The sequence below is a fragment of the Amphiprion ocellaris genome, chromosome 14, assembly GCF_022539595.1.
Source record: "Amphiprion ocellaris isolate individual 3 ecotype Okinawa chromosome 14, ASM2253959v1, whole genome shotgun sequence".
Classification (NCBI taxonomy): Eukaryota; Metazoa; Chordata; class Actinopteri; family Pomacentridae; genus Amphiprion; species Amphiprion ocellaris.
In genome coordinates, this window is record NC_072779.1 from 13,861,426 (window position 1) to 13,883,390 (window position 21,965).

The 21,965-nt window shown below is 41.3% G+C and overlaps 1 protein-coding gene across 1 annotated transcript in view; it reads right to left on the reverse strand.

The window, feature by feature from the left end:
• zbtb20 (zinc finger and BTB domain containing 20) overlaps positions 1–20,542 on the reverse strand; it is a 34,550-nt gene extending 14,008 nt beyond the window's left edge. The window contains exons 1-3 of the mRNA XM_023297050.3: positions 20,309–20,542; positions 4,366–4,511; positions 1,507–3,033 (exon numbers count right to left, since the gene is read on the reverse strand). Of these exons, the coding sequence (XP_023152818.1) occupies positions 1,507–3,013 (1,507 nt within the window). The 5' untranslated portion in view covers positions 3,014–3,033; positions 4,366–4,511; positions 20,309–20,542. The remainder of the gene's footprint in view (positions 1–1,506; positions 3,034–4,365; positions 4,512–20,308) is intronic.
• Between the last annotated feature and the right edge of the window lie 1,423 nt (positions 20,543–21,965).

The following is a 21,965-nucleotide window of genomic DNA, read 5'->3' on the forward strand; positions in this document are numbered from 1 at the left end:
ATTCCTTCTCTCTGTGATGGTGATTTCTACAATATGTGATTGATAAGGACTGCCGGTGCTTGAAGAGAGCAATGTACAGTGAGACGATGTGCTGCCTGAGCACTCTACTGGAACTGTAATTCAAACAGGAATGATAACAAAGACACTAGTTGGCTGTGACCTAATGAATATAATTTTTAGGCTGTTTTTATCCGTCTGTAATTAACTTAAATTACTAACATAGGTAGTGGTTTATTATTTAATGGAAGTAATGTGAGTGTTGCAGCTGGTAAAATATTCACAAAAGGTGAAGTGGGGCTCATACTGCAAACTAATACTGTACACTATGTTCTATGTGGACAACTCAATAGTATACAATTAATACTACTGATTTCTGCTGTCAAATAAATAGAACTGTATACAAGGAAAACAGAAACCTAATCATAATCTGTTCTAACTATGGATGGAGGTGCAGAAAAAGGCTTTGCAATGGAGAAGCAAACTTCAACATAAGACTGGAAATGGACAAAAATGTATTATATATTTTCAATTTTTCCACTGTCTCAGTGTGAACAACCAGTAACCTCAAGCCTGGCGTGGGACACAGCTCCATCTTGTTCTACTGACATGGCAGTAACAGCATTAATGTTGATGGATTCTGTATTACTTAATGTAGTTTAGCATTTCTTGAGTTAACAGCATGAATAGTTAGTTTATGACGAGCAAGTTTTCATCTCCTACTTCAATATCATAATTATGTTAATGTTGCCACCCACTAACCATAAATATTTCTATAGTGTGGCGGGAGCTACAAGTGCGGCTACTACCTACATTTACTATGAATAATACAATCATTTAACCCTCTGAACCCCAAGCAATTTGTGGCCATTTTTGCTCTTGTCATGGTTTTACTCAGTGTGGGCTCATTTTTCACTGCAAAAGAAAGTCCTGTACCTCTATGGATACACCACAACCATGGCTAGAAAGAGTGAGAACTCAAAAAATACCTTTTTTTTTTTCGCAGTACGACAAAGTTAGAATGGCATAAAAAAAATAAAATAGAGAAAACAAATGTTGAATTTCTTAATCTGATTATTCATTTCACAAAAGAAAAACTGGAATCAACATGTGCAATATTTCTCCCAGTGCACACCGTTGGTACCAATACTGGAGAAAAAATGGTGATTTTCCAATAATATACATAATTAATTACACATGGTTTTAATGTGTTTCCAATTCTTATCTGTCCTGTGTAAACACTGCCTGCAGTTCAGCCCAATGCAGCCTAAAATTCCCAGAATTTTTGTCACATGACTGCTTGTCACAGCTGAGTCACTCTTGGCTGCATGGATGCACTGAGCAAAGTTGGAAATCCAGTGATTCTCCCTATTTCCACAGTTTCTTTTTAAGATAAATTGTGTCATTCTTGTGATTTTCTTAAAGATGGCATGCCTTTCAAATCTGGGTTTTGGGGTTCAGAGGGTTACAGGAGCATTTCAATTTTAAAAGGTCTACATTTTGACTTACCAGTATGGACAAACATGTGTTTGACGTAGTTCTGTTTTGCAGTAAAGGTTTTACTGCAGAGAGTGCATTCATAGGGCTTCTTTTCCCCCTGACCAATTCCTCCGGCAGCCTGCTGCTGCTGTGCTGGCGCTTGCTGTACCGACATTGGGTTCGGGAATGATGGCATTGCAGGGGGCGGCACTGCCACAAACTGGGGTTGCTGTTGGCCAGGAAGGTAAAGGTAATTCTTGTGGTCTCTAGCCGGCTGTGTAGGAAAGAGTGTGGGCAGGAAGGTGCTTCCAGCAGTGCCCATCACTTGGGAATTGCTGGTCACGGTGATCGGCATCCTCAGATTGCTGGTGTGTGATTCTACCTGGCGCATGTACTGGGACATGGGACTGAGTTTGACTGAGTTTGGCGGGGGCTGCATCATGCTACTGTCACTAGTGCTGTGGGATGTGTCCCCGTCCTCTGTCTCTTGCACTTGCTCAGGGGACGAGTCATTGACCACTATCTGCATTGGAGCTCCTTCACCATGATTCCCTTCCCCGCCCTCCTCTCGGCCAAAGGCCGTCAGGTACGGCTTCTGCTCCATGGTATCTGGCTCAGTACTGATGGAGGAGCTCACCCCTGAGTCAAAACTTTCAACCTTGGATTCACTCTCTACGCCTTCGGTGTGGTCAGTGTCGTCTTGGCAGTCCACCATATTGTCATAGCAGCTGTACTCATCTTCGGCCTCCTGTTTTATGTGCATCCCTCCTGTTTGTATGCGTACCGGTCGGGGTTGCTTGCGGCAGTGAGTGGACTCTGCTGTGGAGATGAAGCGGTCGACCTGCTGGGATCTCTCCTGGATACGGTTTATCCAGGGTGGATCTTGAGATTGCTGGTCCTTCTGAGTGCTGAGAGTCGTATCATAATTTGTTGACAGAGGGTTAATGTAAAGGGGGCGCTCACGGGTTCCATTCTGCAGAGAGAGGCCAGGGTAGGAGTACAGTGATGTGTATGCACGATCCACACTTTGCTGTGATGTTGCTTGCATATAGCCTGACTCTGCGTCACTGCTGGGCCCAGAGGTGCCAGACTCCGGTGTGCCACGGGGAGTTTCCTGACCAGAATCACCTGGTATAACAGGGAAGCCCCCCGGACCGGCCAGGCCCACATTCTGGGACACGATGCGGGTACACTCATCAATGACGGTCTTAATCTGTAGGATGCTGGCAGCAGTAAGGATCTGCAGAGCCTCTGACTGAGATACCCGCAGAATCCCACTGTACATAAAGTCAATCAGCTTTTGGATGGATTGCACTGAGACCACAGAGGGGATCTCAATGTCGCTGTAGCCCAACAGCAGCTTGTCCTGAAAGAAGGGGCTTCCAGCAGCCAGCACGCACCGGTGAGCTCGCAGCATACTTCCATGGATCCGAACAGTCACGTCACAGAAGTGCCCACGGTTGCGCTGCTCATTGAGGGTCTCAAGTACAGAATTGCTGAAGTTGTGAAGATTGATGTTATGAATGCGCTCGGTCATCCCCTTGCAACTGATGTCACCTGCGAGTGGGAAGCAACACACCTGACTGAAAACACTCCCAACACACAATCACTGCATTACACAACTGGATTACATAGACCATTGTGCCTAAAATGAAGCATTTAACTTAGCAATATTTTTCAGCATGTAACAGCAACATTTTGTCATTGCTGGTTCACGGTACTGGCATATTACGGGTATTAAAACAGTGTTAGTATGCAAAATGAAACACAATGGTTATGAGGATCACAAAAAAAAAGAAACTTCCTTTTGTGCAAGAAAATTGCCTTTTCCCAAACTACCTTTACATCCTGTATGCAAAAAAGTAAACAGCCATGATACAGCAGTACAGCTAATTTAAATATATGATAAGTAATACTGCTGCTTATAATAAACAGACTCATACTGTTCATTGGATGATTCCTAAAACAATAACAGAGATATGGTAATTTTAATATTTTTCCCTCAGTCCAGTCTCATAATATTAAGGCGAGAATGAAATAATTTTAATTTCTTTCTTGAACCGCGGGTTTAAAAATTCCACATTGCCATGGTGAAGGACAATTAAGATGGTTCCCATCTAATTACTCCAAGTTTCTTTCATTCAGTGTGCATGTCTGAAATCCCTCCAACCACCATTAGGTGGTGCACTGGGCTTAGAGGACAACAGGCCTCTTTTGTTAGCCATGTGTTCACTGTGATGGCGCTTCCTAACTATCTAGGAATACACTAGATATGACCCGGCTGATCAGTGGTTAAGATAATTTAAGGTGATTTTCTTGATAGTTACATGTTAATAGAAATTAATATCTGAATGCAAATTAGACAGATATTAAGTGTAAGAATTATGGGTTGTTAGAATTGCTTTAAAATTCAATAATTTTGTCTATAAATTTGCTTAAGTATATCTTTTTGTTGTTGTAAAGTAACACAGAAGACCTTATTTGAATTATTTTTAAATGCAGAACTTTTCTAGAAACTAAGACACCTGTGCACATTTTGGTCTTGGAAAATGTACAAACTGATGCCAGAAATTTTACAGATAATTTGTTTACACTGTGTCTGTCAATAAGAAACATATTAGAAAATTGATGATAAAATGTTAAGTAGCATAGGACACATTAGTATAAGGGGAAAAAAAGTTGAACGGGTGAAGAAACGCTTCATAATTTGGAACATAATTATGTACTGAACAGACATAAATTTTACACTGACGAGAAAACTGTAGAATTTAGTTTAAATTAGTGCAAAAGCAGCGCTAAAGAGTTACCACAAAGCATTAAATGCTTGTTTCCGGCTTAGTTGCTTCACCATTAAGAGGAAAAAAACAATCGAAGCTGTCTGGTACTTACAGTTAGATGACGCTGTGTTGCTTGTGATGCTTGTGTGGCTGGTGATGAAGTGTGGGTCAAGCTTCAGTTTGCTGGTGGAGATGGCTGATCAGAGGCCCGGTGCTAGGCAAGGCTGTCAGTCCTCTCTGTCCAAATCATGTGTTGCTCTGCCACAGTGTATGAGGGGGGAGAGAGAAAAGACAAAGACAAATCTTAATGCCACATTTTGCCTCGTCGATATTGCCACTCCCTTAATGAACCCGGAGCCACAGTAACAGGAATATCTGCCACCAACGGGCTGCAACAGATGCGTGAAGAGTTTTTAAAGCGAGACTAAAAGGACGTTCCTGTGTGCACGTGATCACAAATTACAAATCAAGGGTGAAAATAATACTGGCACTGGAGCCAGTTCTTTTCTCAACAGTTATCTGAGCTGCCGGGCAACAAAACCACACCCTTCCCGAAAAAAACGATCAAAATTTTTCATAAATTTACACAGAGGCCCTCTCTAAATATTTTGGGAAGGAGGCTCAATCATCCACATGTGTGTCTATGTGTGTGTGTGCGTGCGTGCGTGCGTTCGTACGTGTGTACATGTTCTTTGTCATATTTCAAATACACAAATGAAACATGTATGTCCAATACAGATGTAGAGCAAGATTGGCAGTTGTAATAACAGAAAAGAGTCAAATTTTAAACACACAAGGCATTCATTGAAAAATACAAGAAAGGCATTCAACATTAAGCATGTGATGAGCTGGTTTGGAGATCCTAAGAAAGCCTTAGACAGTTGCTCTTACGCTGTACAAACACTTGAGTATACAAACGCTCGGCCACAAAACTAGAAATAAAATGATGTAAAACTAACCACATTCAAGTCACATGCTCATGGGACCATCTAAGGTCAGGCACACTGAAAAAAATGCACTGAACTGATACAAAATGCCCTTTTCAAACAGATTCTCTTCTATTAGTTGCACATTGTTCAAGTGCCGTCAAGTATTACAACCAAATGAAGCTTTAAAAGTGTCTGGAAATTGTGCGGCATGTTGGGATGAGAACGCTCGTGATTAATTTGAGTTCGGATCATAATTGCAAGTGTGATCTGACACTATTTCTTTGGAACTAGAGTAAAAGACGTTCAGGAGCAGTCACGCTTGCTACGACACGAACTGGAAAAATCCAGTAACTACAGTGTGCTGCTGAATGAACAGAACGGGGCAAGGATTTGACCAGACCTGCACATTAATGTTGACACAAATTATTCTTTTACGGCTCTCAAGTACATTTCAAAGAGTACACCTCCCACTTTGAGACGCTGAGGTGAAATCCACATATGAAAACTGTGAGATGTGAAGCAGGTGACCTTTTTTTTCCTTTATGCTCTTCTGATACTTCAAGGCAACATAACATGCCATAAGTGTGCCTCACACTTAATGAGTCTGTCTAGAATTTAATACATAGAAGCAAAATATTGGAGAGAAAAGCAGCTGAAGTGTGAGAACTGAAAAAGCTGCGTCCACAGGCCTCACTTTCAGAGGAAGCAGCAGGATTTGTGGCTGTTTTCCTCAACTCATCTTGTCAGTGAACAAATTTGGTGATTTGGTGAGCTAGTAATAGTGTTTTTGGCAGCAGAGGGTGATCACTTGATACCGAAACAGATCATTCTTTGACACTAAAAGCCACGTGTTTGTTCCTCTGACTTGACCTGGTTGTTAAATCTCAGTAAAATCTTTAACCGCTACATTTATGATTACACTTTTACTCATTTCTTTTATCGTAGCTGTAAACTTAACTCTAAAAGTAACCTAATCCATCAAAATAACCCAACCAGACGTTCTGTTATAGGCCTCAAAAAAAGCCTGAACTCCAAACATGAGTCTTGTTCAAATACCCAACTTAAAAATGAGCTCTAACCCAAACTACAGCCTGCTCTAAGTGTAACCTTTGCTTTAACCTCATCCTGAATAACCCTGAATTGGCTTCGTCAATATGAAAACCAACAGAAATGCCATTATTCTAAGGCCTTCTCTTTATCATGCTGCACCCAAACGCATGAATCTATTACAGACGCTAATATTTGACCTTATTTTCTTTTCCTGCAGGGGCTAGTTTGAGATGCAACTGTATTCATGGGTGCCATGGGTCTATTTTTTTATTTATTTATTTATTTATTCATTTTTTTGTGGCTACTGTTAGACAATGCAAACATATATGTTCCCTCTCTGGGTTCCCTTCTCCCATCCAGACATGTAAATCCACCTGCCTAAGGGGTAAAGTGAGGTGAATGCTGGCAACAAAGGAGCAGGCCAAGGGAAGCAGGCTTCAGTTGCCCAGACTGCCACTCACAACAGTGATTCCATTTTAGCCATGACACAGTGGGTGAGCAGCAGCCAGCGCCTACCTGCAGTGAATTCTAATCAGCCCAGGGGTCTGTCTCCCTCCCTCCCTCCCTCCCTCCTGTACCCTGCCTTGGACTAAAGGGGCTGATGATCCTTCAAAATTAATTAGATCCTTGTAGGAGGCGGCCATTTTCTTTCACTTGCTAATACAAGAAGGGGAAAAAAAAAATCTAAAAATTTAAATCAAACTAAAATCGGCATGCATACCCCCCCACGCCCCACCCCACCCAATATTGATTTCTTTCGCTGCATGTCTCTACCTGTTTCCTGTTTCATCACGTTCAAACTCTCTCTCCCTCTCTCTCTCTCCGTCTTTCCTTCCATCCGTCTATCTCTCCGTCTGTGCCCCCACCTCTCCTTCCCTCCTTCCCTCCTTCCCTCCCTCCCTCCCTCCCTACGAAACCTTCCCCAGCACCCTCCGCCCCTCTCCGGCTGCCTCTATGCTCCCAGCTCTGTGTCTGCCTCTGTGGAGTTTGCTGTCAATAAATCCCCAGAGGTCAGTTTGTCTGCTGGAAATCAGACACAATGCTTCAGACCGCCAATGCAATGCATGCTCTGCTGCTGCCGCCACAACAAAGACTGAGGAGGGGTGTGGGGTGTGGGGGGAAAGGAAGGGAGGGATGAGGGAGAGGGGTGCAAAAAAAGGGAGAGAGAGAGAGAGAGAAAAGAAATTAAGACGGGGAGGGTTCTGCAACTTCACCAGCCAGACTCCAGGTTAATCAGCTGCCTATATGAGGTGACAAGCTCATGAAATACGCTGCATCGAATTGGACATTAGTTAATCAAGGGGTGGGGGCGTGGGGGGTTAAAATGGTGAGGGTGGGGGATGGGGGCTGAGAACAGACATAAGAGGCATGCCTATGAAAGGAGCAGTATCAGCCATGAGAATAATGTACATCTTGAATATGCAAATAGTGCTTACAACACACACTACAAGCATATATTCAAGGCCCTTGGTACATTTCAATCTGGAGACAAAAGGGCCACGGGGCATTATGAAAAGCTCATGTCCATGTTTGTGCATACAGCATCTTCATCAATCTGATGCAGATTTGCATTTATCAAAAAGGGTTTTGTGCTACACTATATTAACAGTAAGTTTTTTTTTTTTGTTTTTTTTTTTAAATTAACAATCGCTGTCCAACACTAAAATCATTCTTTCTTCAAGCCTCCGTTCAGTAAAAACCTCCAAAAATCTATAGTTTAATGGAAAGGTTTGGATCTAAACATGTAGTGAGGAGGACACTGGAAAATTTGAAGTAATACTGAAGTGATAAAGTGTCAATCTGACGGGAGATAACTGTAGGTGTGTTTGATAAAAAGGCACAGTACGTCCGTTTTACTCCTCTGACGAAACACATCGTTATCAGACAACACCAACTTTTCAGAAAGCTAATGCTATTGTGTCATGGTTCGCTTTGATGTGCACAATTAAAAATTATTAAAAATAATTCATCTCTGGCCAACAATGTTGTGCTGGCTGATTAAATCAGAGTAATTCAGAGCGCCATGTCACTTATTACCTTTGAGTGTTTCTCTATAACGCTGTGAAGCACTTAACAGGTAAGTAATGCGCCTAACTCGCATACACATCAGGAGGAGCTGCGGAAAACACATTGCAGTCTCAAGATTTAATTGATTTGCCTTTATAGCAGTCCCTAAAAATTATCAACAAACGCATGTAGGCTGTTGACAAGTTGAGCCAAGATTTTCACACAACATTTTGTCATTTCTCCTTCTCCCTTGACTGAAATTGTAGGGTGCAATATCACGTAACCAGTAAAATAGTTTAGGATGTGTCGCCATGTAAAAAAGGTGATAATTGAAACAGGTTTGAAATGCATTTGAAGTACATTTCATACATCTTTCTGAACTTTGAACCGGCTCTTCACCTACAAAAGACAAGATCCAGTGATTGTTCTATTCACAACTACAGTTTCGATTCTAATCTCACCTCCAGGGACGGATTGAAAAATATGCAAACGCCATAAAACAGCATTTTATTAATTCACAACGGCATTTTTTTTCTCTTGCAAATGCTTTCTCATTTGGTCACTGTGAAGTAATTACACCGCTGTAATGTTATGACTACCGCTCAATTGAAATAACTGGAATAACTGTAAGATGTTGGTGCATTTCTGTGCATCACACACTAACTGGAACCGCTGTTAACTCTTTACAGTCCCTTAAATTTAATCTGACTCTTCCCATTTAGTTCCAATGCCACCAAAATGCCTCAAATAGTGCAGCCGATTAACACGTTAAGATATTCAGTCCAACAGAAAGCTATGTGACAGGATGTGCGACTTTCGAATAAATTCCTCAAGCACACAAATAACAATAAACACTGCAACACCCTTACACAAGTAGAAGACAGTTAAAGTATTTTTTTGACAGGACAGCTTGTTCAACTTCATCATTTTTTGTCAAAAACACACCCACCGCCACCCGTTATCCATAGCAGATCCATTGTTTGTTTACAGATGGAGGGATAATCTACTTCTAATATACTTTTTTTTCAGGCCAACTCCACACAAGCGCTCACAAATTTGTGCTACTACTAATTTTTCCATACTGTACTCAACTAAGAGCACAGAGGGGGAAAACACAAACAGCCAATGTTGGCTTGTGGCCATTAAAATTAAAGACAGTACGTCATTTTGGTGACGGAACAGACGCTTTTATAAAAAATATCTCAGAATTGGCAAATGGCTCTGCTTTTGTTAATGAGCATTTGACCAAAAAGAACCATCTGACTACTCATATGATAGTCTCCAAAACACCTCTAACCCCCGAAGCAGATAATGCTAAATTCAAGAGTTATCATTTAATCACAAGTGTCCACAGCAACTGCCTCTCTACAGCTACTACACACGTCAAGGACATTTCGCCTCTCCAAAAAAGGACCTCACAGGCCATTAGGAGATCTTCATGAACCTACACAGATGCTCATATAGGACTTCTCTGTCTATTACTAGTGTATCATGATAAAGAGCAGTTAACACATTCAAATTGGCAAAAAAGTATCCAGTATGCAACTTGTGTGTCTTTGTTTATGGCTGGATGGTATATAAGCAGGCGAGATCTCAACAAGTTGACTGTGCAGTATAGAGGGGCTGTAGCACTTTTATATCATCCAAAGAAAACAAAGTGTCTCCTGACTTTCTGTCCTTGAGAGATAAACCAGACAAAAAAAGACGCTTAGTGCTGAATTATGAGAGGACAGTGTGGTATCTTTGCAAGCGTGCGTGCACTACTTACATTGTCTAGAAAAGCACAGCCCGTGGATATGTTTAGGTTAAGCGTATACTATGTTGGTCACTAGAGAAACCAAACAAGAACGAAGCCACACACTCACATGTGCAGTATTTAGGAAAGCAGCTGCTCACATACGTTTTATGTATAGCTGAGCTTCATATACAACACTCAGAATACTTGTAGTGAAGGTGTTCTGTCTCTCTTACACACACACACAAAACCACACATGCATACATGTGGGCAAACAGCAGTGTCTTAAATAACTGAGCACTGTTTTTCTGCTATTTTTCTACAATGACACTTTCATTACTACATGTCTGGCCTTGAAAATTTGTTTGCAATTGGAACCTATGATCTGAATCACAATTTAACTACCAACTGTAAATTTTCCATTATTATTCCACCATGTGCGAATGTAATTGTGAGCAGCATCAGAAGCTCTGTACCATGTGTTTCACCAGCAGCTGCACGAGCGTGCACGAGCCAGTGCCACGATGGTCCGGCAAAGAGCTGAACTTTCACAAATGCACGAGGGTGCTTTAAGCAGCTCAGCACAACTCTGCAGTTTTGGTAGCTGCTCCCTGCTTCAAGGGTCAGCAGTCCAACCTCTCTGCCAGGAATTTGGCAAGGCCGATATTTGCAAATGTAAAAGGCAACAAAAATTACGTTAGCACAGGCAAAAAAAAGAAAAAGAAAAAAGAAGAGGGAAAGGGAACGGTGAAAATGAAGATTGCAAAAGGTTTCATGATGTAACATATTTCTTCAGCTTGTAGCTACAGCAACAACAATACAAATGCCATCGAGGTGAGATAAAACTGAGTCATTATTCAGGTGAACTCGTCAACGTGCTGTCTTCGAGTACAGATTTTTCTCATTATGTGAAGAAGATATGAAATCCAAAGGACTTAATACAAGCATCCTGTGCTTATTTTGAGCCGTATGGACGTTAGCGCTGTTTAGTGTATTTATAGTTTGGCAAGCTGTTGTGTAGTAAATACAGAATATATATGTTTCATCAGCTCATCTGACATATGACCCATCTAAAAGTGTAATGCTGACACACTGAAACACAGCCGACCACAAGAGTGCCCTATACACACTATCAGCAAGTTGCTGCTACGTGTGGTCCAGTGGTCTGCAGACTGCCCCAGCAATATAATTTAGATCTAGTGACTTAAACAAATGCTGGCACAAAGGTAAGATTTTCTGTTAATCCAACAACGACGTGGAAGAAGGGGGGGGCAATCTAACCACATTGGGAAACTTTATCCATACAATACTGTGTTGCAAGTCACACTTGTTAAGCAAGCCAACTACAGAATTACACAAGAAATGAGAGAAAGGCCAAAAACTCGCCCCTTTTAGTATTGTATCCATCTTATTCTAGTAGAGTCAAGGAAGTGTAGATGAAATATTTAGAAATTCGAGCCCACTGAAATGTCAGTGCAGCACACTGAACGTGCAGATAAGTCATCAGTCCCATGAAAATAGGGCTTCAATAAGAACAATAAGGTCATTCATCTAAAGAGAGTATCAGCTGTCATAGGGTATTTATGCCAGTGGAGTAATTTTGCAAAACTACTGCACCTTAATAAAATAACACTGTATGACACAAAGTGCCATTCAATAAATACACCTTTGGAGAAAAGCAATGACAAAAAGTGAGTAGAGTCACTAAAATTTTTACAAAAGCCTGAACCTATGACAAAATCCTGCTTATAAGCTTCACATGAGTCACATTTATCAATACTGATTCAGTGGGAGCGTTCATTATGTGCATGTGCAACACTTCTATTGAAACAGAAAAACTGTTAAATTGTGAGTCAAAATTTCAGGCAATCTTTGGAAAATGACAACTGTGGCAAATGCATTTCTTTTTAATCTGAGGCTGGTGTTTGTGTTTCCTTTTTGGTGTGACATTCTGTTATAAATTAGTTTTGCAGAAAAGTTTTCCCATGTGCACAACCTATTTTTAAGAGCCACCAAGTTCAAGAAAGACTGCAGGGAAAAGTATGTTGGGGCCACAAGTCGGTGTGGTTGTACTACTTCTATGGCATATTGTTAGTTTTGTCTATAGATACTTATTATTCCTTCTCCAGGTTGTAAAACCGTCCATGTGTTTTTTTTAAATGTTGTCTCTTGGGTTATATATTTGCCAAAGAAGTCACTGCCAGCTGTTTATTAGGGGGGTTAAAAGAACACACTGTACGATTTTTTGCGAATTAATTATGCATGGTCTTTATATTACTTGTTCGCTTTACTGTTGTCCATTGTATTCCCCAAAAATTTCAGACAATATTTTCATTTTATCTACAAGATCAATGACATTTAAAGTGATAAAACTGAATTAAAAGGCATTACTGTGATTGGGAGGTGGCTGTTTTTTCTACTGACAATTTTTGCTCTATAATTTTATTTTTTCCTATTACTTTTTCCACAGAGAAAAACTAGTGTAGCTGTACAAAGCTGCAATTAAAGCAAACCCCAGTTGGTTTGTAATGTGTTTCCATTACCTTAGTCGGCGAACGTTGTTTGTTGCTACGCAATGTGTCACTACCAACACTGCAAGATATTTGTCCGTTCATCCCTACTACACTTCCTGTTATGACTGGAGAACGTTGCTGTAGGTTGGGTTGTCCTCTCTGTTCTGCTCTACGTACAGAAAGCAGAGTCACCTCAGCACGAGGCAGAGAGATAACATGACCACCCGTCAGCTCCGTTTATGATAATCATCAGGCCCTTTGGCCTCGCTAATGCTCATCAAGTGTTGGTCAGTGCGGTCACTTGAATGCAGAAGAATTATTATCATTGATGGTAACAATCTATAAGCTCATGAGCCCCAGAGTGTAACCTGAACTGGTCAGCTGTTTCTGGTAACATTACTATAAAAATCATGCCACGTGGCTGTGAGTATTTTCAGCGGGTCATATCACAAATGTGCTACTTCTTAGTCATTTGTACGGTCACGGTTACACGGAGAGGTTGAGGAAGGTTTTTTTAAATGTAGATTTCAGTCGTCTTTATTGCAACACGATGGTTTGTTCAGTGACTCCAATAGTATAGATTTATAAGCTATAGTTCCTACTACCTGTATGAGTGCCTTTCTCTGCTTGTGTGTCAGCTCAGTGACCTGCCCTCCTCCAAATGCATGTTGGGATACGCTGCACTGACCGTGAACAGTAGTAGGAATAAAAAACTAGTGCCGTGAATGAATGAATGTCGAGACACTAGCCAGCAGCAAAGCCCACTACAGCCAAAGGCAATAAAAGATATTTTGTCTAAAATGCATTCATGTCAGTTAACCCATTCATAGAAATTATAAAAGAGAAATAAGCTTAATGTTAGTTTAAACAGCAGCCCTCACAAAGTCTTTGATGCAAAGTTTTTAATAAGGTGAAAAACGCTGTGCCACCGCTGCCGTGACTGACAACTATTAGATTGGTGTTCTAACCAGCTAAACATCTCATGAACACGTGGGCTGCATCTGCGTAGAAAATATCATGCAGATGTTATGAACACCACAAGAATGATCAAACTGTTTTTTTTCTTTATCACTGATACATGTCAAATGTATTGTAAAACAAGCCCGACAACACTGATAAAACAACATATATGTCCTCTCACAGGCTTGTTGCTGAACAGGTCAGGCATGCGTTTCCTTTGTCACCTGGACCAACTGTCATAAATAAAAAAACAAAACAAAACAGTAACGCAACGTAAAAAGTCCTTCCCTGGTTGTTAAAACAGTGGCTGAAATAAACAAAAATTTACGGCTGAAATCCATCTCTATAAAGGTAAATTCAAGCCAGTGAACAATGTAGACAGCATCAGAACAGACCCTCCTTTCATTTAAAAAGCAGCTGTGTCAAAAAAAAGCAGACTTACTCAATAAAAAGAAAAAAATGCAGTTGTAGGTTCTGTGGAAATACTTTAAGGCTCTAACAATCTTCATTTTTTTCATAAAACTGCAACACAAATACTATTGTGTAAATAATTCCCCTTGAGTTTACCCAAAGCACAGTGCATACCGATGTACCTTGAGTGAGACTGTGCACAATCCTAACATTTTGGCTACTGCGAGTGCAGTTTGCTGGTATGAGGCTTAACAAGTTCTCCCGATGCCAAGAAGGCAGCAGAGAATTCACAGGAATTTTTTTTCTCTGTATAATAGTTTAAAAAGTTACCAAGGACTGTGATATTTTGTTTTCTTAAACCCTCTTTCGATACTTTCCCCTTCAACCAGGCACTGATCTCACCATGACTTGTAGAAAACCATATGGGTAGCAGGGTGAACTGAGGACACACATGCAGCTTGGCAAACATACAACTTGGCTATTAGAATCCAGGATACATTTTTCACATCAGTTGAATACCTGGACCTTCGTGTGTGTTTCAAGAGAGAGGCACGAATTAAGCTTAAATGCTTTTTTGGGACATGCAGAAGAGGGGTCATTTTAGAAGATACATTATTAAAAGAAGTTTGGATTAGGAGTTGAAAACCATCCAAAAAAATAAATAAATTCTAGGAACTTCTGTGCTTGTTGTGAAACAACTTCAGGTCAAGTTGTTACATGATATTTGGGCCTTACAGCAGAAACAGCTGACTTAATGAAAAGCTTTGAAACCAGCATCTGAGATATAAAGAAGAATGAATCAACAGTCTGTTAGAAATTTTAGCAAAAGTGAGTGTAAACACATGGTCACAGCCACCAATGGACTGTGTGTACTGTATGTACTGTATATACATCAAACAACAAGAGTGTACACATACAAACACGCATGCAAGCTGAAAATCTCCTTTTAAATGACAAACACCATCTGGAGAATTATAAAAAATATTTTTAAAATGTATGATAACAGTACCACAAGCATTTATTAATTCCTGTTGCATTAAAATGTCACATTCAAATAAAATAAATCAGAGGAACGTCATGAACTCTTTCGTTTCGGATGCTCACTTTACAATTATACATATTGTGTAAATATTGAACAGTCAATCTAAACAGAGCTTTGTCTTTAAGCTATGTGAGAACTAAGGATAGTAAGTGCGTTTCATAAGACTTCATAAAGTTTTATAACCGAACAAAAGCTTCCTGACAACCGCTTGGCACATTCGCAAATACTTATTCAGTCTCTGTGTGCTTTCATTACACATTCCTGTGATACTTGCAGCGAGGGAAGATTCCAAAACAAAAGTCCTTTGAAAACCGAAAAGAATACCATAAAGTTTTTTGTTTGTAAGTTTTCTACATGCTGGATGATCTGAAAGTCAAGAGTTTTGGGTGAAGGTTTTGTAGAAGTAATTTTTCATGACTGAACTTTTACATTCTGACTTCCAATTAACTAAAAGGGAGGGGGGTAATTTTTTTAAAAATTCCTTCTTGACAAAGTGGGAAAAAAATGAGCCAGTCTGCAGCTGTCGTGCGAGTCCTCTTTAAGCATTATGAATGGATAATATACGCAGATTGGTTGCAAAATCATAACCTTCAGTTTTTATTACAAAATGTTTTTAATCCTGGCTTGGCCAACTCATCAATAAACAAGATACATTTTCCCTCCCCTTAAACAAAGGCTATTATGTTCTATTTTTGCCTTATAGCTGCAAGGAAATCACCATAACTCATTGTAATAGCATTTTTATGTTGCATAATGCAGCTGAAGGGGAAATTCTCTCCTTAATTACAAAGGCATCCTATACAGATTGTCAATAGGTTTTGTGATTGTGTTATTAGTATTTACAGGAATAAAAAAAAAGATATAATATGAAGAGAAGCATGTTATGTGTGAAAAAGGTGATTTGTGGGTAGAAGGATCCATGCCAGTTAGCCAGGAGGTAGCCAGCCTGCCAATAATTTCTAGTTTGCAAAATGTATTCCAACAATCCACCAAGGCAGAACTGGCTGGGAGTCACTAATGTCATTATATTTTACTATGATGAAGAGATATAGAAAAAATAAAGAAGTACATTGTGTTTAATACAAAATAATGTCTCCCCTGATGCTTTAGGGGTACCTGAGTTTTTTTTTTTTTTAGGTTGTCATGGTAACTGGGGACTCAAATGTAGTATTAAAGCTGTAACTGCTATAAAACAGGTGTCTTTGCAATAAACATCAGGTGAGAAACTTTATGCGCTCTTCTTAAAACAAAACCTAATCTTTATGCTTCAAGTCTATTAAAGGCTTATAGGCTATTCTGTAGTTAATTATGAGACTTAATATCTTTAAGATGTGCACCTGAAAACAGTCTCATTTGGCAGTCACATCAAAGATGAGCTTTACTCCATGGGGGGAATATTCTTCTAACAAGCATTATACAGACAAAAAAGAAAAAAAAAGATAACACACAGAAAAAAAAAAAAAAAAAAAAGCTGGGAAAGGATAAACTCCGTCTGAGACAAAAAGGCCAAGCAGTTAACAAGCACTGTGACATTCTGGATGCAATCCACAAAGTGCCTTGTTATATCGATGGATCTCTACTGCATTCCCAAAATGGCTGCCAAATATGTTCAACTGGGCTAGACAAAGTGCCAGAACGGACTCAAGTGCAAGTCTTTTGTCATAAGATGGTAAAATACCCGAACTTGAAATTTCAAATTACAATATTCGCTTTACTTTGTCTGTAAAGGCTCACCAGTGCTGCAAAGAAGAATTTAATTTGATTCATTATTTTATTCCTATATAGGCTGTGCATGCCTTAATTTGCAACCAAAGTGTGGACCTTCTGAATTTAAATGACATAAAATAAGAAAATTTACACATGGCAAAATGAGCAGCCCTGTGTGATGAAGTGGACTGAGGAAAATTCCACTCATGAGCAATATTACATGCCCTCTGCCTCGTCTAAAGTCCTTTTCACTGCGTAGTGTAAAAGAAAATGTGTTAAAGAGAGTTCTACGGAAACAACACAATGATTCTATATTTATAAATACATTTTTGTAAGTTGTGGGCCACCAGGACTACCTGGTAACAGCCTGGTGAAGGTGGCTGGATGGCGTGGGAATACCAACAACCAGAAATGTAGCATTGCGGAGGCTTCAGAGAAGTCTCTGTCTTGTCTGTTTGGGCAGCAGTGCCTTTTACTGCACTTAAAAATTATTTGGACCACCGTCCTGCCATCTGTGTGCATGTACAGTACAAGATGATTGTTTTTTCTCTTTTTTTTCCAGTTTTTTTTTTTTTTTTGTTATACGTCTCCTCCAAAGAAGCACTCATTACATTTGTACAGCATGGTACCCTTACACGTTTTCACTTGAGTAAACCCAAATAATCAGGTGGGAGAAATGTGCGAAAGCGTGACTGAATCAGTCAAAAAAACATTTCAGAACTGAATGGTGTGGACACATTATGCCAGTTTGTCGGTCAATCACAAATTGCTGAATGTGAAGTGAGGGTGACAGGCTACAGAGGACGAGTGAAGGATGGTGAAGCCAAAAGAAAATTGGGATTGATTGCCGGGTGTGGATTAACTCCCTCCCCTCACCCTCCTTTTGCCTTCATGTGAGCAGGTCTACAGTTCATCTGCTGGGTCTCCTTCATATAATAATGGCTTCCCCTGATCTGCAGACATACTCTTAAATATTCATTAGTCATGGGTGGGTTTTAGCCGGGACACAGAAAGCGGGCAAATGGCGATGGCTCTAACACTGTGAATATTAATGTATATGTGTGGAATATATACATAGAAATACTCATTAGCGGCTTAGCTGAGACGAAACTGGGCACCTGATACTCGGACTACAAACACTCCCAAAGGCACATAATGGCTGACTGTCTCCCAGCAGCTACTGTACACCTCTGTTCTGATAAAACGACAGTTTTTGACATCAAGCCGTAGTGAGAGCTCACTTACAGAAAAGACAAGTATCCTCCAATAAATCAAACAAAATGTACAAAAAAACATGCAGGTGTTCAGTTTTTTCTTTTTTTTTTTAAATGTGGAGTTTCTTTTCAGATGAAGGGAGTGAAGAGGGAGGGAGGAGAGGGGGAGAGAGATTCAATCCAGCACACACAATGTGTGACAATATAATTTTGACTTTGTCTCTACTTGCTCACCCACATGCAACCTGTCAAATCAATCTGCTCTAATTCAGAGGACAGATCTGCAATTATGCCTGGCTGAAATCTCCACATCAAGGTGAAATTTTGTGCTGCTACGCACACAGGCTCTGCGTTCTCCAAAACGTGTCCATTCAGAAAACAAATGATCCGGTGCAGCCACCAATTACATAACCGAGCCTATAGGACTGCAACCCGTTTACGTTGTGGAGGCATATTCTGAATGAAGGCGGGGAGAGGAAGTGATCACAACAACAAAAAAAAGTGAAAAATGGGATGAACGCACAATTACGTGGAAAAAACCCTACACACACAGTGAGAGACACACACACACATACACACAAGTGCAGATCCACTAAACCGTGTCTGCGCTACAAGGAGATGGACACAGCGTCCCTCTCCTCCTGCGACCAACCCGGGACCGGCCTTCTTGTTTGCGGCTATTCGCGGCTCCAGTGGCCACACCAGGACCAAACCTCTGACATGACTAATGTGTTGACGCACAGCTTTCTACCTGCGCACAACTTCTGGTTTACAGGCGAGTCTGTGCCTATTAATCAGGCACAGGACGTGCTGTATTGTGGAAACTATCAGTGGCGCTTATAATAGACAAAAGAACATGCAGTATTACTGTCTTTATCAGACAAAGCCAAGCGCTTTGGGACAACATCTGTTTGCCACACGCACACACTCTCTGTCCCTTTTCCACACACACACACACACACACGACGATCGCGCACTGATAGATGGATCCCTACAGAACCAGACTGACATGTTGCTCGGGATAAAAACTCCCCTCAGGCCGTTCCAGAGAATTTTAGGGGGGGATTTTTTTATTTTTATTTTCATCGCGCAAACCCATGCACATAATTTAACTTTATCCAAGACGCGCAGCACCTCTATGCTGCTGCCATCTAATAAACAACAGCGAGAAAGGAATCACGAGTTGCCCATGAATATTTTGCAACAAAAATGTCTCAAAGGGCACCACAGAAAGCGCCTCTTGCAACTTTAATTACACCAGAGCATGGCCTCATATCTAGGCCACCCTTTGCCAAAAAAGCAGCCTCACATCCTAAATATTTTTTCCCAACACAGTGCAAGGATATATTTTTTAAAAAAAAGCAATTAAGGCAAAGAAAAGGCGGATCGCGACAGCTAAAGTGATCATTCATTTAGGAGTAACGTGGCACCAAAAATAAAAAAAAAATAAAAAAATAAAATCCAGAGCACAGTCCCACTGGATCTTATTTATCTCAGAAACTGAACCTGCAGTATTGTTTTACCTTCAGACACAATGTTAGCCTGCGCCTGCTGAGCACATCTTAATGTAACCCCATCTCATAAATGCCACGCCGTATTGATATTAATTCACAAAAAAAAAAAAATGTAGGCTAGACATCTGTCTGAGTGTACGCGCTGGATGAGCCGCTGATATAAACGATGTATCTCACTTTCTCACACACACACAAAACCAGCAACTTCACCAAAACCCGTATTTAAGACACATTTCTCCTCGGGAGCGTGTTAAAAACGCAACAAGGAAACGCGTTTTCCTCTTGACTCAAATAACTGACCTAAAAGCCAAATGCGCACGTCGGCTGCCACAGTTGTTCCGGGCTCACAGTCAGTGTGTAAAATGTGAGCGAGCAGCACTGCGAGCATCGCTGAGGTTTTTTTTTTTTGTTGCTCGCTGATTGAGAGACCTGTGAGCACAGTTTGGACCGGAGTAGTATTGTTCCCCCCCTCCCTCTTCAAGTGTCCCCCCGGCCGGCTCCAAATCCGGCGAAATCCGAAAGTAAAGCGCTAAAAGGTAGAAAAGGGGGCATGGTGAGAATAATGACAGATGGGAAACTTGCGTCATGCCAGGGTACAGCGCGGTTTTGTAGTCAAATAGAAATGGACAAAAAAATACAAAAAAAAAAAAAAAAAATCCCAAAACTGAGTCGCCCAACACGAGGGGGGACTCGATTTATTCCATTTCGCTCCCGTTTATTGAACGTACGTGATCCTCCAAGCGCATGAAGTTTCCGATTATGTGGATCCTTAATATTTTGGTTGGTAAAGCCAGCCAGCAACTACATGGAAGTCAGTGGCATTTTTACGCATTTCATCCTAAAAGTCAATGTTTTAAACGTCGGCAAAATCCTCCCCCTTTTGTAATTTCTCCCCATTTTTTTTAATAATAGCGCAGGAGAATATTGTCAAGACCCATCCCTTTTCCTTTACTTTTTCCTCTCAATTTCTTACCTGCACTTCGAAGCTCGTTCAAAAAGTGGCGACAGCGTTTCCACGGCTCCCCCTGTTTTCCCCCGACGAAGCGCGTTTTAGTTTGTTTCAGTATGTTCCTTTACTTTGTTCATTTCTCACTTCCATCTTCTTTTCATCTCATCAATAAACACACGCTGCAGCCTACCTTCATAGAGCAGCTCGGTTCAAGTGTGCCCTCCCATTTTTTAACTATACATCGAGTACTTTGAGGGGTGGGGGGTGTGGAGAAGGGGAGGAGGAGGAGGAGGAGGGTGGCTGCGAGGTGGTGGTGGTGGTGGAGGGGGAGTGGAGGGGAGTGGAGTGGAGGGGTGTTGGTGGTGGTGTTGGTGGTGGTGGTGGTGGTGGTGGTGGGGGGGGGGGGATCAAGGCACGCCTTTTCACTTAAAGCTGCTATTGGAAGAAACAGGGCACTGTCTTGGGTTGGATCAGAAATCCGTCAACATTGTTGTGCCCCAATCGCAGGGCGCACGGTGGGACGAGTGAAACCGGCTCCATTATGGCTCTGTGGAAGTGGTGGGAGTTATAGTAATAGTAGTTGTAGTAACAGTGCTCGTCCCACTGTGCAACTTTGCCTCAGCGGCACTTCTCCAAAGTGGACACGGGGATGCGAAACGAAGCCTGTTTGGAGGATTTGGGGGGGTTAATAAAGTGATGTTCCAGGACACCCGAAGCCAAAGCGCTTCCTCATTAACCCACAAATCTCTGCTTTTTTTCCTGTTTCATTTAAGCTTTTTTCTTTTTCTTTTTTTCATTGTGTTGCTTCCAGTTCCTGTTCCTCCAAATATCGGCGTTCACAAATGTGAATGAACTGTGAAATGTATCCCCGGTTTGGATCAAAGCGAACGGGGGAATTGTCAGTTATATGTCCGTCATGCGTCTGAACTTTGCATTGGACGCCGCCTCTGCCTGTACAGTGAGCCAGCTGCGCCTCGGCCTCCCATTGGTCCGCGGCGCCGTCAATCATCTCCAGCGCCAACAAGCTAGATTGTCTGCCGTGTCTTCTACTTTCTACGCATTTCTATTTTCTCATTTATTTATTTTTTAACGTCCCGAGCTGACCTCGAGTTTGCGAGCAGGGGAAAAAATGGAGCCGGTTCAGCCGGCCAATCAGATTTGGGAGAGCGATTGCCTTTTTCTCTTGTTGTTGTTGATTTTTTTGTCATTATCGAGCGCCTTGAGATATATTCTGGCTGGCTCAGAAAAAAAAGCAGTAATGGGTCATGTGGGATCCCCCCGCACCCACCGCCTTAGTGCCCCCTCCCTGTCTAGACAGTGACAGGTGTGCGTGTGTGCGCACACGCTTGTCTGTAGTTCAGATCAGAATAATGAAGCACGCTGAGGGCAGCGTCTAATAGATACTTTCAATAAAATATTCATGTGTGTGATTAGTGTATACAGTGGAGAGGATGTTCAGTGCGCGCAGCCTAGTATCTGAAAGACAAGCTTTTACTGACAAAGAGGTCAACTAAGGTTACGCTCGATCTGCCCGTGTGATAAAGCGTCCTGCCCCCGGAGCTGCTGCTGCTGTGCGTAAAGGCCCGTGAACGAGTCCCTTAAAGAAAAACTGCACTCTTGAACTTTGCCTGCGCAGCCCTCCAGCTGTACAGGGGAGACAGAGGTGTCGCTTCAGACAATC